The sequence below is a fragment of the Canis lupus genome, chromosome 6 (genome assembly GCF_003254725.2).
Source record: "Canis lupus dingo isolate Sandy chromosome 6, ASM325472v2, whole genome shotgun sequence".
NCBI lineage: Eukaryota > Metazoa > Chordata > Mammalia > Carnivora > Canidae > Canis > Canis lupus.
The window spans coordinates 24,188,778-24,204,272 of record NC_064248.1 but is presented as its reverse complement, the minus strand read 5'-3'; the positions used below and the strand labels follow the sequence as shown (position 1 = coordinate 24,204,272).

The window sequence follows — 15,495 nt, the reverse complement described above, 5'->3', positions numbered from 1 at the left end:
TTAACTCTTAATCATGACTACTATATCCCTTCAATTAGGTATTGACCATGATGGTTGGCTAAAGTGTGGATTTGGCCCCTACTGGTGTTCATTCAAACTCATTCTAAATAATGACAAGAAGACATGCCCTACCTTGGAGAGCTGCCTTGTGGGGAATGGAGAACCAGGAAAGATTATTAAATAGGTTGGTAGAAGCCAACTCTCAAGATGAAAAAAAGGTAATTCTACCTGTATATGGGTCAAAAAGGCAACTCCAAACAAAAGAACAGTACTGAATACCTGGGAAAAAATAGTCTCTTCTTCTCCAAGTAATCATTCAGCCCTTTCTGGATGTCCTCCAACAGGAGGTTGGCTTCTTGAAGCCTCTCAGCCATCCGTGGCTGATCTGCTGCCACCAGAACCCTGGTATCTTTCACCTAATTTCCATGAAAAAAAGTGAGAATCACCATGGGGCTTCTAGATTCTGAGACTGATCATTGTAATGAGTGTATGACAAGTCCATGAACTACTGATCCCCCTGCCCAGCTAATTTAGCCTCCTAATCCCACAAGGGTGAATGCTCTTACAACATGATCCTATTCTTCTGGAGATGGTTGACTCTTTCTTCTACAAAAAACTTTCATTTTATACAACTCCTCAGAGTGTATCTCTATTTGTTAGATGGGATGCTGCCTGATTTATTAATTGTTTAATAAAGTTCAATTTGATCTTTAAAATCTAAAATTAGTTGAATTTTTGTCACTCAATACTTGCAACCAAAGTATCTAAACTAATACTAAACTAATACTAATACTAATAGAGTTGGAGAAAGCAGGATATCATGAAAACTGGCTCCACTTGCTGGGCAGTATAAATGCCCACTAGAGCAGATAAATTTTCTTGAGGTAAATTCTTTATAAGGGAGACTCAGTTGAACACATTTGACTTCAAAAAGGAAAAAGATATCATCTCTTAATAGATACTTCTGATTACCTTGTATACCCAGTGAACTCATCCTTCAAGACTTGTTTCCAATGTCATCCTCTTTGGAGGCCTTCTTTAAACACTCTCAGGCAACTAAATTACCCTCCTGTGTTCTAAAAGCTATTTGTATAGGCTTCTATCATAACTCTCCTATTTACCTAACACTCTCTCCTCACAAGACACTGAATTCTATGAAGGTAGAAATCATATCCTAGTCATCTTCAAGTATTCTCTGTTAATTCAATGATGGGTACCAAATAAACATACTTTAAATAACTAAGTAACTCAATATGGAGAATTATTTGAATTCTAAAGTGATCCTCAATCTATAGACATTTTATTGCATTATTCTGTGACAAAATCTCCTACCTCATTATTAGGAATGAGAGCTAAATAAATTATACAAACTGCTAACAGTTGCTTTCTTGGAGGTGTGTTTTCAAAAGTCCTCCACTCTCTGTATTACATATTCCTATGTTTGAATTTTTAGTAACATTTCTATGTTTCTAATTTTTGAAATTAGAAAAATTATTAAAATATTGAATTTGAAAAAATTGGGCAGCCCGGGTGGCTCAGTGGTTTAGTGCCACCTACAGCCTGGGGCCTGATCCTGGAGACCCTGGATTGAGTCCCACATCGGGCTCCCTGCATGGACCCTGCTTCTCCCTCTGCCTGTGTCTCTGCCTCTCTCTCTCTCCCTGTGTCTCTCTTAAGTAAATAAATAAAATCTTAAAAAAAAAATGAAAAAATTTAGTTTACTTATAAATTTCAAGGGACATGGCTATGATACACAATGAGGAACATCCATATGGCATCCCACATTCCTGATCGTAAGATGTGCTAGGGAGTAAAAACTTACCGCTTGGGACATAAGTGATTTCCAGTAACTATCAACAGTGGCAAATTTCCTCCCCTCTTCTGCCATCTGGGCTATGATGTCCTCTGAACTGAAGATTGGTTCCAGGTATAGCCAGGTGGCTTGGCATTTCAACCAGGCATCTAAAATTTCCTGCACACGAACCAGCTTTTCTTCCCACTTCTGTGAATTTAGCATTTCATATCTGAGTCACTAACCTTCACTCTGTAACACAGGCCCACTGACTGAACAAATTAGATGGATTCATTCATTTATTTGCTCATTCACTTAAAAAATACTTATTAAGTATTTGCCCCCTATATTCTGGTCATTGTTCTAGGCAATATGGATTCAGCAATGAAAGAAACCAACAAAAGTCTTTGCCCTTATGTAGTTCTTTTCCTAGTGGAATAATAATAAATAATAGCAGCCATATTGCTTACCCTGTGACAAGTGATGGTCTGAGGGCCTTATGTATGTGAAACCAATTAATCCAACAGATTTATGAGGGAGATATTATTTACAAATTTCACTTTACAGACGCAGAAATGGACATACAACAGTTTGAGTAACTTGTCCAAGGTCACACAACAAGGGACGAAGCCAGAACTTAAACCCTGGCTGTCTAGCTCCAGAGTCTGCACTCTTAGCTTATGCCACTTCTACAAACAATGAGCAAAGGAGGCCAAACCCCTATCCTTGTGCAGTTTACATTCTAGACTACTGTAGTCCATAAAATACTTGCCAAATGTATTTTTACTCAGTGCATTAGAATCATCTCATCTTCTCTTTTGGCAGACTGTTGCAAAGGCTCAGTGTGCCATATGCTTACTTGGATGGTTATTGCTTTAGTCTTGTGTTATTTATTTTTTTCCAATCAGGAAAAACTGAGCTTCTTTGTTAACTGAACTTAAAAATCTTCTCCCTCCTCCAACAAACCCAGAGCTAATGAGACATTACAAACCCTCAATCTCATTTCCTCTTACCCGGCATTCTGCTTCTATTGGTTTGATGAATGGGGAGCCACACATAGTCTGGGTCTTTATCACATGATCATCAAGTAACAGCTGAATGTCATCAACTGCACACAAGATGTTTGTATCCTGCAAATAAAGATATCCTGACCCATCAAAACCACAAGACCCCTTCACTTTTCTTACTGATCTCCAAAGGCTCCACAGCTCATATGTCCGCCCAAGTGGGACAGAAATCTGTCTTATAAGTGATGGAATTTCTATTTGCTTCCTAAAAAGTATTCTTAATGACATATATTTTCTACATCCATTGCAGAAATCAAATACGGTCCCAGCTCAGGCCTGAAATTAGTGTCTGTTTGGGATGGGGTAGGGAAGGGGAGCATATGGTTCTATTCCCTTCCCTATGTTCCTATTTCCCTGTCCATTTTCTTTGCTCCCTCTCCCTCAGGTAGGATCAACTGCAAATCTGACTGTTTGGGCCTTGAACTGTGGTTCCCAAACTGTATGTGAGGTGCTCCTAGACATTGCAGCAAACTCACGGCAATTTGCTGTGGTTTTTTAAAAAATGAAATACAAATATTTTTTTCTTTCAATTTATATGTATTAAAAAAAAAACAAAACAGTTGGGCAGCCCAGGTGGCTCAACGGTTTAGCACCGCCTTCAGCCCAGGGCCTGATCCTGGAGACCCGGGATCAAGTCCCATGTCGGGCTGCCTGCGTGGAGCCTGCTTCTCCCTCTGCCTGTGTCTCTACCTCTCTCTCTCTCTCTCTCTCTCTCTGTCTCTCATGAATAAATAAATAAAATCTTAAAAAAAAAGAACTTAAAAAAAAAAAACAGTTGTTGATAGGACACAAATACTAAAGTTATTTGAACCTAATTACTTCATAAAGCTGTTAGGTATTTCTTTTGGCCCAAGGAGTGAAACTATGAAAAAAGTACTAAGACACAAAAGGTTCCACAAACAGAAAAAAGTTTGGGAACCTCTGCCTATACTTTCCTGGGACCATTTTTTACTAGCAGTTCAGGTTCCTGTGCCTTGAAAGTCAGCTCCTGTGAATGGCACTCTTTTGCCTGGGCCACTATGCTGAGCAAGCTGATAAGGGTCTGCTTCTTTCTGGCGGGTCTGGCCCTTCTGGCTTTGCTTTTACTTCCTGGGTGGCTAAATTGGGGCTAAGATATATTCTCTTATCTACCTTCTACCAGTAGCTCTGCACCAGAAGGTGTTTCTAGCTCTTAATAAAGTGATACGGTGACTCCCTTTTGCTGTTGATCCTTGTCTATAGCTGTGTCAGTCAAAAACTCTTAAGATGGGGGTGGCCCCTCAGTGGCTCAGTTGGTTAAGCCTTTGGCTCAGTTCAAGATCTCAGGGTCCTGGGATCCAACCGGTATCATCATTGGTATGATCATAGGGGCTCACTGCTCAGCGGGAGCCTGCTTCTCCCTCCTGCTCTGCCTGCCTCTCTGCCTACTTGTGCTCTCTCTTTCTCTCTGTCAAATAAATAATTTTTTTTAAAAAAAACAACACCAAACTATAAAGATGGGCCAGGTGCAACTGAGCTGTTCCCAGGTACCCCAACTCAACCCCTCATCCCAGCACAAGAGCCTCTAGCAGTATCTGATCCCATTAGGTGGTGCAGCATCATGCTGCTGGCACCCTCAGTTGCCTAGTCTTGCTGAAAGAGGCCCCAGTTCTTTTCCCTTCCATTGGCTCAGCTACAGTTCTTACAGTCTTAAGAAACAGGAGTGACTAAAAAAACATATATTTTGTTTTGAAATACTTTAAGTATTGTTTACCCAGGTATGTTTCTGAAGGACAGGGGTGAGGGGTGGGGAGCCCTCCCTGGGAGATGCTAATTCAGCAGTCTTGTTCAGTTCCTTTGCACTGAGAAAGCTTGTTGCTCTGCATCAAAAGGCTTTTTTCATTTAAAAATGCACCCTTCCTGTGGGGCTTGGAAGGAAGAATGACTGGCACAAGGAAGGCAGATGGGAGGAAACAATCTAGTGATGCACAGGATAGTGATTATAGACAACAAGACCACATTAAAAACTCCAAAGTTGCTAAGAGACTGATCTTAATTGTTCCCACCACAAAAAAGAAATGATAATTATGTGACATCACAGAGCTGTTAGCTCACACTAGGGTGGTGATCATATTGCAATGCGTAAATCAAATCAAATCAACACTTGTAAACCTTAAACTTACACAATGTTGCATGTCAATTATATCTCAGTTAAAAAAAAAAGACATCAGAAATCCTTCCTTCCTGAGTTCTGTTGCAATTCTGAATGACTCCTCTCTGTAATCTACTGCATAATTAATGGGCTGCTGTCAGGGGGCTGGGCACTTGGGCTGACACTCACAGTGTCTCTGTACTTCACAAAGTTGAATGTCATGTTAACCCAGTCCGACTTCATTTTCTCCAAGTTTTTCTCCAGAGAGTATTCCTTACTGGCAGCTGCACCAATGGGCTCCAATCTAAAGAGAACACACGAACAACATTAGTGAGAGGAGGCCAGTGAAAACACAGTAAAGGAGGAATTTCAGTTCATGCCTAAGACAAATTCAAAATGCCCTTCATTTTACTAAAATGTTTACTATCCAACTCTAAAATGTGCCAGCTGTTTTGGATGTTGTGAAGGATTTCTTACCCTCAGACTAGCAGTCTGGGGGCTGTTACAGGTTGAATTGTGTCCCCTCCCCCAACCCCAGAAATCATGTGCTGAAGTCCTAAACTCCAGCATCTCAGAATGTGAGGTCCCTATTGGAGACAGGGTCTGTAATGAGGTAGTTCAGTTACTGAGTAACATATAGAGTTGTTGCTCACTATATTGTACACCTGAAACTAATATAACACTGTATGTTAACTATACTAGAATTAAAATTTTAAAAAAGAGGTAGTTTGTTCAGTTAAAATGAGGTCATTAGGGTGGGTCCTAATCCAATACGACTGGTGTCCTTATAAGAAGAGGAGATTAAGACAGACACACAAGAGGGAAGACCATGTGAGGAGACAGGGTAAAGGCAGCCTTCTGCAAACCAAAAAAAAAAAGAGGCTGCAGATGAAACCAATTTTGCCAATACCTTGATCTTGAGCTTCCAGCCTCCAGAACTAGGAGAAAATAAGTTTCTGTTGCTTAAGCCATCCAGTCTATAATATTTGTGATAGCAGCTCTAGCAAACTAATACAGGGTGGATAATTAATTCTTTTGTTGGGAGAGAGGGCTGTTCTGTACATTGTAGAATGTTTAGTAGCATCCCTGGGCTCTACTCACGAGATGCCAGTAGCAGACTCTCCCTGTGCCCACCTTGTCAGTTATGGCAACAAAAATGTCTCCAAATACTGTCAAATATCTCCTAGTGGAGAGGTGGTCTCCACTTGAGAGCCAGTCTTTTAAAGCCATTAAAATAAGACCTCTGTTCCCCCATTTTCTTTCTTTACTTAGTCCAGAATTATTATTCTGACTTCCTATTCAGATCTCAGAACTTCTGTTAATTTACTAATGGCTTTGCTCTACTTCCTGTCCCTACCTCTCTATTTTTTTTTTTAAACATAATCTCTACACCCATTGTGGGGCTTGAACTCACAACCCCACGATCAAGAGTCACAGATTCTACCAACTGAGGCAGCTAGGTGCCCCTGTCCCCAACCTTTTAAAAAACCAATGCTATTTTCCTCATATGCTGAATCACATCTAGAGCCCCTCTACTCCACAGAAAAGGGGAAGACAAGTTTCTTTCTTCTTGCTTCCACACTGAGAGTTGGGCCTGGGACTCAAGTCCAGGACTCAAGTAAACTCAAGTGTGGCCTGGGAATTGGGAAGAACAGGGAAGCCAAATTCTTGGAAGAAGAAGGAGGGATTATTCTTTCTGCCTCAGCTCTTGTCTTTCATTGAAAGCTCCACTGCAGAAGAGACAATCTGGTCTTTACATAGAGATCAGGAAACTGAAGCCCAGATGAAGCAAGTGATGTGGCCAAAGCCATACTGGCATCTGGGGAGTGCAGGAACCAGGTCTAGACACTAGTTCCCCTGGCTTCTAATCCACTGTGTCTTCCTCCCCCATTTTGTGCCTTTTTCCTTCTCCTTGTCACAAGGAGCAAGAGAATTATTCACATGTGATCAGTCAAATAGGACCAACTAAACAGAGCTGAGAACCCTCAGTTCAGCTCCATTCAGGGCAGTGAATGGCATATTCCCAAGAATGACTAATAAAGACCTTAGCATCAGGGTCATTGTCCTAAATATGTCCTTCTTGGAGATGACCACAATGAGTGTGCATATAGGGAATAATTAATAAGGGCAGGTGCCAACCCAGGTAGGTGTGAGATGAGGAGGCTGGCTACAAAGCTGTGACTTGTGACCAAGTCACTTGACAGGCTTGAGGTCCCCGTCTGCATGGTTGTTGGTGTAATTAAGTTCAATGTTTGTAACATGCTTTATGACTTGTAATTATGCAAATAATTGCACAGGGGAAGGATTAATGAGTTTGGGAGTCCCTGAAACCCATCAAGAGTTGACCTTACCCAAATGTACTACAGAAGTTTATAAACTATGTGCTGTGATAAAGCTGCATTAACTATGGGATGGTGGAGCACAGGGGAATTCACACTTCACTCACAGGTAGTAGGTGAGAACTTAGGTGTTAACTCAGTTCAGGTTACATGCCTTACACCATAATCTCCACCATAACTAATCACCCAGCTACTATTTTTCTTCTGATTTTACAGATAAGAAGACTAAGATACACAGAGGTAAACAACTTAGCCAAGGTGTAACCCCTTTTGGGTTTGTCACAGTTGAGTCTATTGGCATGGAAAGTGGCAGAGTCTGGGATTCCTGGGTGCTCAGCGGCTGAGCACCTGCTTTCAGCCCAGGGCGTGATCCTGGAGACCTGGGATCGAGTCCCACGTCGGGCTCCCTGCATGGAGCCTGCTTCTCCCTCTGCCTGTGTTTCTGCTTTTCTGTCTCTCATGAATGAATAAATAAATAAAATCTTAAAAAAAAAAAAAAAAGAAAGTGGCAGAGTCACTGTGTGCTTAGTTTCTGTCTCCTTAGGTGGGTTTATTCTTTAGGCAGTACAGGGTAATGGTTAAGGCTCTGGAATCAGCCAGTCTAGGCTTGGGTCTTGGTTCTTTCAGTTACTAGCTATGACCTCTGGCTAGTTACCTAATCACTGGAATCAACTTATTTCTTCATCTGTTAAACAGCAATAGTAATAGTAGTACAACATTAGGTTATAGTTATGGATATGAATAAATTGGTTAATGTTTATTAAGTGCTTAGTGCAGCATAAATGTTCAATGGCTGTTATCTCTTAGAAATATCTTATTGGAAGATAAGGTGGCCTTTTAATGAAATAACCAACATCTGGTAGAAAAGAATATGTCTCCAGGCTGCTCCTCAAAGAGGGCTTGTGATGGTGGTATTGGGGGGTTGGGGACTGCATCAGAGCATTCAGGTGGCAGAGGGATTTGGGGGCCTTAGATTAGACCCATTATCCCATGAGAATGAAGAAGGGGTTCCAAACTCTGGCCTGCATCAGAATCACCTGGAGTAGTGTTGCCCATTCAAAATAAAAGGTGAGCCATCTATGTCATTTTAAGTTTTCCAGTAGCCATATTTTTAAAAAGTAAAAGGAAACAGGTGAAATTAATTTTAATAATTTATTTAACTCAGTATATCCAAAATATTATCATTTCAACATGTAATATTAAAACTTATTAGGTATTTTGCTTTTTTTCCCCTTAATTGTGGGATGGTGGAACAGTGATCCCCAGTAAACCAGAGAGAAAGCAGTGTGGGTCCTAGGCTGCCTCTCCTAGGCTTTCTTAATAAGCCTTTGAAATCTAGACCTATTTATACTTCTAGCACTTCTAATTCAGAATAGTTTCATTTCAAGGGCTCAGTAGGATATGTGGCTGATGGCTCTTCACTGGACACACTGCTTTCGTGGGCTATGACAGGCTTATATGTGGCTGGTGGCTCTTCACAGGACACTGGACCTGAAAAAGTGGTTAAAACACAGATTGCAGGGTCCACACCCAGAATTTCTGATTCAGCAGACTGGGGTGGGGCCCGAGAATGTGCATTTCTAACAAGTTCCCAGATGATTATGATGCAGTTGGTCTGGGGCCATGCTCTGAGAAGTGTGTGTGTCGAGTTAGACCTGAATCCAGCTGTCTAACAGGAACTCTAGTTCAGGCAGTACAGCATCTCCCATCCTCTGCCCTGAAGGAAATCTGGACAAACCATCAGAATCCACAGAATATTTGGTCCTGAAAACAGTAATTCTTATACACAGAGTCCAAGGGCATTTGTAGAAAAGGAGAAAAGAAGTGAAGAATTCTCTCACCAACCATGTTTCTTGGACTCCTAAGGGCTCAGAAAGCCATTCCTGTTTATTGTTGTTTGTTTGTTTGTTTAAAAAAGCAAACTAAAGCCCAGAAAGGTGGAATGGTTTTACCAGAAACCACTCAGACCTGGGCTTGGAGCTCAGTTTCCAATAACTTTTTTTTTTCCCTTCGGATTTCCCTTTGTTTTGTTTTGAAGATTTTATTTATTTATTCATGAGATACACACACAGAGAGAGGCAGAGACACAGGCAGAGGGAGAATCAGGCTCCATGCAGGGAGCCCGATGTGGGACTCGATCCCGGGACTCCAGGATTACGCCCTGAGCTGAAGGCAGATGCTCAACCACTGAGCCACCCAGGCATCCCTCAGATTTCCCTTTGAAATAAAATCTCTGACTCCATTTTCAAGTCATAATATGTCATCCACTTGGCAGCTGGAAGTGGGTTTCACCAGTAGCTAGTCACCCAAGGTGGAGGTTACTAAAAACATTTAAGTTACTCTGAACCAGAGGGAGAAAAACAGCCTGATATGAGGCTAGTCATATCCTGTGGGAATTCAGATACTTTGACTGAAGAGCTTCCTGAAGGGGAAAAGGAGTCTTACTTGTCAATGAATTTGCTGAACCCGTATTCCAGCATATTTGAGAGGCAAGTTGTTTCTGTGGGCTTTATTTCATAGCCGGCAATCTCACTGATCTGCAGAAAAGAGAGGAAAACAAATGCATATTGTTCAAGGTGGCACTGGCCAGTAGACTTTCCATGATGATGGAAACGTTCTCCTCTGTGCTGTCCCTTACAGTAGCTGCTAGTCACCTGTGCCCATTGAGTCCTGGAAATGTGGCCAGTGTGTCTGAGGATTTGAGTTCTGATTTTTATTTAGTTTTACTTGATTTAAATAGCTGTTTAGCTAATGGCTATCAAATTGGATGGTGCGAGTCTAATAATGTGGGAGGCGGCCTAGGAGGCACACTGCTTCCTCTCTGGTTTATTGGGGATCACTGCTCACCAGCGCTGGGCACAGTGCCAACTTGTGAGCACTCTGGGAGATGGAACCAGATCTGGTTTGTTTTTGTGCTCCAGGGCCTAGTGCAAAGCCTGGTCTATGACAGAAGCTGCAATAAGGGTCTGCTGAGTAAAAGGAGAAAGTCCTGAGTATACAGGATATGCAGAACCCCCAATTCTGTGATCTGAGGATGCTGGGAAGGAGGAAGAAACCCCCTTTGCCCAAATATTTTCCTTTCCACCCCAGTGTGCTAACTTGTTGGAACGGTTAGCATTTGGGCCCATTCCTTTGGTGTAAATACTACCCAGGCTTGTCTTTTAAGTGAAAATATCCCTGAAGAAGTTCGTATGTGAAGTCTCTGATGGCTTTGAGCAGTTTTCTCAAGGACTGAGCAAACATGCTCTAGAGGAGTAGGAGGACCTGAAAGAGAATGAGACTCTGAGAAACCTCACCTATTGCCCAATCTCTGTCCAGCCCTAGGAGGACTATGGGATGTCTTATTTAGCCATGTGTCCCTGAAGCATGGCATTTAGTGGGCATCAGTAAATATCTACAGAGTGAAAACATGAATGAAACAGCTAATTCAAATGGCTTACCAGTCATGGCCTGAGGATACTTGGAGGTCCACTAAGATAATGGAAATCATAGAAGTAATTAACATTTATTGAGGGCTTCTATGAAGTAGGCAGTGTTTTAAGACCTTTATGCACTTATTTCATTCCTCCAATAATGATGAGGAAGTTACTAATGTATTATTATTCCTCTTGTACATATAAGGAAACTGAGACAAAGGAAATATGTACCTTGGCCAAGACCATCCAGCTAATAAATGGCAGAATTGGGACTTGGACCCAGTTCTCCCTACAAAGCTCTTCTCCATCACATCTAGTGAGTCTCTCAGGTCTTCCATGTACAGTTGTGAAGGTTATACACTACATAACTCTAAAAAAGTACAATTCACACTGTAGTTCCCCAAAACCACATTCCCTAGAGTTATGGAGTACACAATCTGCACAACTGTTCCTGGTGACCCTGGACTTCGATTTATTCCCTAATACCTGAAAGTACAGCTTAGAACACATACTCTCTCTAGGATTAAATGCTAATAACTATGTAAAGCACTTGGCATAGTGCTTGGCCCATAGAAAAGACTCAGAGATTAGTAGGGTTTTTTTTTTTTTTTTCAGATTGCTTTTGTTGATTACAGAGACTAACAAAGCATTTGGTTTCCTAATTCTAAGAGCCTACAGCTGCCCTGTCCAATATGGAGCCACTAACTTCTTGTGGCTATTTGAAAACTTGAAATGTGACAAGCCCAAACTGAGATGTGCTCTAAGTGTAAAAGCACATCATATTCAAGGACTTAGTATGACAAATGTAATGTGAGAGATTACATTAACATTTTTACATTGACTACTTATTGAAAAATATTTTGAATGTTTGGTTAAATATTTTATTTGGTTAAATAAAATATATTCATAAAATTTATTTCACCTGTTTTTGTTTTTTAATGTGGCTACAAGAAACTTTAAAATTAGACATATGGCTTGTATTATTTTCATTGGGCAGCAATGTCCTAGAGGGCGATCTTTGGTGCGCATCAGGTGGTCAAATGTCACCCTGTTACGACTTGTTTTAAACCACAGTAGCAACCTCTTTGCTGGTATCAGGGCCCCAAACCCAAGGACCAGCCCTTCCTGCTTAAGTTCTGGGAAATGGTCAGAAACCACAGCACAACCACCCCACACCCCATGTCTCCAGAAGATCCATCCTGTACCCTTTAGAGCTAGAGGTGGTTTAACCTTCAGAGTTCCCTGCGAGAGCCAGAAAATTGATCTCCTGAATTAGGCATTAGGGCAGAGAACGGCTTTCCCAGGCTGGCAGCTATCACTGGGGTGGTTTGTGGTTTGACTTACAGTGTAGGCAGGAAGGGGCTCTAGGTGGGAGGGGCACTGTGTGTATCTGGTGGCCTCTCTCCTTTCTGAGCTCACTTTTAACTGTTTAGGCCACTGGGTTTCTGCTTTAGGGGCTCGTTACTCAGGAGCCACCTTCTTGGGGCTATACTCCACTCTTACCTATGGCTATTATCCCCTCTGATCTGGTATTTCTCACCCCATTTCCCCTAGTCACAGACCTAGATTCCAACTCCCTCTCTCACGGTTTACTAGCCATGTGACAATTTACTCTAAGCCTCAGTTTTCTTATCTGGAGACAATGATATTCCCTACTTCAAAGGGCTGTAGGGAAGATAAAATGAGGGAATCCACACAAAATATATAACAGCACCTAGTTCAGAGTTGGTATTCAATATGTTTGAGCTATTACTGATATTGTTCTTTTAATTCTTATTTTTTTGTTTTTTTTCTTTTAATTCAAAGTAATTTTTTTCCAATCTGTCCACCTAAGTGATCTGTAAATGAGAATTATGAATGTCTAGGATTGGTTGGGCTTTTTAAAGTACCCACATATGAGAACAGCATCATCACAGGGAGAGCACCAAGTAGAGGAGATATCCTGAGTCTCCTGGGAGGGTTGTTTAAATGCCATTGACAAGGGTACTTTCCATAGTGCCACCTTATGGAGAGATAGCACTATCAAAGGCGATTTGTTTACCCAACCTCCCCAGCCCTCCAAATGGGTCAAAGCTCTAGTTGGGCTAGGTCCATGGGGAGTGGCACCCTATGAGCACCTATAATTGGGGGTAGCTGCCCCTGTGCGGACCCCTCTGCTAGGGCAGTACAAGACCAGAAGTCTACTCAGATGACTTCTCGCCTGTCCTCCTTTACACCCTTTGCTTAGATGTTGAATTTCAAGGCTTTCTGGGAAATAAAAGCAGTTCCTCTTTACAGAAAACTCTGGAATTTCTGATATATCAAGATCTCTATATTCCCAGAGAGATCAAAATGCTTCTAGCTCAGACTTCATTCTCTGAAAGGTAATGGATGTGCTTTCAGAGTGAGTCCTTCCAGAGGCTTGTCCTCAGTCTTGTGCATGGTTCCCAGAGAGGAATTCCAGGCCGAATCATAGAGAAATCTGCCTATGGAGAGCCAGTCTCATTTCCACCTCCACACAGAGCAACTCCTGGGTAGAGGACGTTTCAAGGCCATTGCTAGCCCTTGAATGTGATGATTATTTTAGAAACACAGTGAGTTTTCTTTTTTCTGCTTAGTGTTCACACCACACTTATCACCCTCACACTTGGTTGCTTATAAAAGTCCCAACTATTTTTAGGGAGAATATTTATTATTCTCATTTATAGACTCAAAGGGCTGAAAGAAGAGTGAAATGTTATTTCTGAACATAGCCTGTTGGACAACGGGGCTCTACAGTCTGGTCAGCCCAAGCAGGAACCATCTGGCATTGTCAGGAGGCAGAAAAGGTGTGGCTTTCTCTTTTGTGTGTCCTAGGTCAAGGGACAAATCAAGGCCTTCCCAATGTAATTCAATGCTCTTATCACCCTGTAGGACCCTGAGCAGCCATTTGCTTAGGGAAGGAGACAAGGAGAGGCTTTGTGGTCATTGGCTAGAGCAGTACTTAAATATCAGCAGTAGGGTCGCCAAAGAAAAGGGTCAACCTGTTCATTCTGCCCCTTTCCTTCCTTTAAAAGATTTTCCCTGGGATCCCTGGGTGGCTCAGCGGTTTAGCACTTGCCTTCGGCCTGCGGCATGATCCTGGAGTCCTGGGATCAAGTCCCACATCAGGCTTCCTGCATGGAGCCTGCTTCTCCCTCTGCCTGTGTCTCTGCCTCTTTCTCTCTCTAATAAATAAATAAAATCTTTTAAAAAAATAAAAAAATAAAAGATTTTCCCCCCCATTACTGCTGCTTTAGCCTCAAGTAGATTCTCCCTTTCAGAAAGCAGACGCTGGACCCAGTATTGATTGGTTCCTGCCTTCTAAAGGGCTACCAAGACCAGGTATGCATTGGGTATGGATTGGGCTGGCGAGGGGTGGAGAGTGACAGGAACCTGCTGCCAGTGCCGGTCTTTCATTCCTGGGTTGCAGGAAATGCTGAGGATAGGGATGTGCTGCTTGAATTTATCAATCTTGACTTTCACATTCTCTGCTAACCGCCTGGGTGCAGGTACATCAGCTAGGGTCTTGGTCAATTTATGTATTGTTCTCCACATATTCCCTATTTCCTCTGCAATCTCCTCAGCATTCAGCAAAAAGAGGGGTCCTGAAATAGAAAACATGGGGTGAGGGAAGGGTCAGACCATCGAGTGGTTATTAGTCACGTACACTTCTAACTCTGTGCAATAAGAATTGTGCCTGTGAGTATGGATATTGGAACAGGCACAGGCTTGGAGTTGGATCTGGAACTGAAACATCTCCTTAGCTAATGAAACCCTGAGCATGTTTTCTTGAACCCTTCTAAACCCTCAACAGTATCACCTATGATACAGGGGTAATAATGGACACTCTGGAATGTGATTGTGAACATTAAGTGAGCTAAGTGGCTAATACAATGTCTGGAGTGTAATGCAAGTGCAGTTAAGGAACTGACTGTTGGGATGCCTGGGTGGCTCAGTGGTTGAGCGTTTGCCTTTGGTTCAGGGCATGATCCAGGTCCAGGGATCAAGTCCCGCATTGGGCTCCCTGCCTATGTCTCTGCCTCTCTCTGTCTCTCATGAATAAATAAAATAAAAAATCTTATAAAAAGGAATTGATTGTTAATAGTGGTGTGGATACTATTATAGAGGCAGTAAAGGTGTTCCACAAATGCTGTGAAATATTGACAATTGGGGGATGACAGCTCTGGCAATTTTTATGTAAGTTTGAAATTATCTTAAGATTTTTTATAAACAAAGAATGACCTCTCATTTTTAAAAACATGCTCCAAGACTTTTCTTCATAGGGAACCTATAACATTTGGGTTTCACATTCAGTCAAAATCCTTCCATGCTGCTGCTTTCTTCCCCTTGGACATTTCAAACAGGTATTAAATCTTGCATCATGATGTTGCAAATTTACTCAGAAGTATTTTTCTTTCATGACTACTGAGACTAAATAAAGCTTTATTAATTTTACATGCTTAATCAGCCAGACATTTTTGAGGTGAGTAGTCAAAAATTAAAACTTTTTGAAAAGAAGAAATGTATGCAGTATCCAGGGAATATATAAAAGTAATAATATATCATGTCCATCAGGGGTTTTCATGGGAATGTAAGGCTGGTTTAATATTTGAAAAATCAGACAATATAATAAACTATATTTGCAGTCTAAAAAAGGAAAATCACATGATAATATCAATTGATGTGGAAAAAGCATTCGACAAAATTCAGTATCCATTCATGATAAAAACCTCTAAACCAACTAGGAATAGGAAAGAGCTTACTCAGCTCA

At 41.6% G+C, this 15,495-nt stretch overlaps 1 protein-coding gene across 8 annotated transcripts in view; it reads right to left on the bottom strand.

The window, feature by feature from the left end:
* DNAH3 (dynein axonemal heavy chain 3) overlaps positions 1-15,495 on the bottom strand; it is a 171,473-nt gene that overhangs the window by 103,244 nt on the left and 52,734 nt on the right. For 5 of the 8 annotated variants that reach the window (XM_049111320.1, XM_049111321.1, XM_049111322.1 and 2 more), the window contains 6 exons: positions 14,118-14,329; positions 9,754-9,845; positions 5,159-5,273; positions 2,806-2,922; positions 1,823-2,002; positions 280-416 (listed from right to left, as the gene is read on the bottom strand). In XM_049111320.1, the coding sequence (XP_048967277.1) occupies positions 280-416; positions 1,823-2,002; positions 2,806-2,922; positions 5,159-5,273; positions 9,754-9,845; positions 14,118-14,329 (853 nt within the window). Of the gene's footprint in view, positions 1-279; positions 417-1,822; positions 2,003-2,805; positions 2,923-5,158; positions 5,274-8,474; positions 8,800-9,753; positions 9,846-11,627; positions 13,910-14,117; positions 14,330-15,495 lie in introns of those variants that run through there. The other 3 variants (XM_049111323.1, XM_049111324.1, XM_049111326.1) reach the window with 3 other exon arrangements.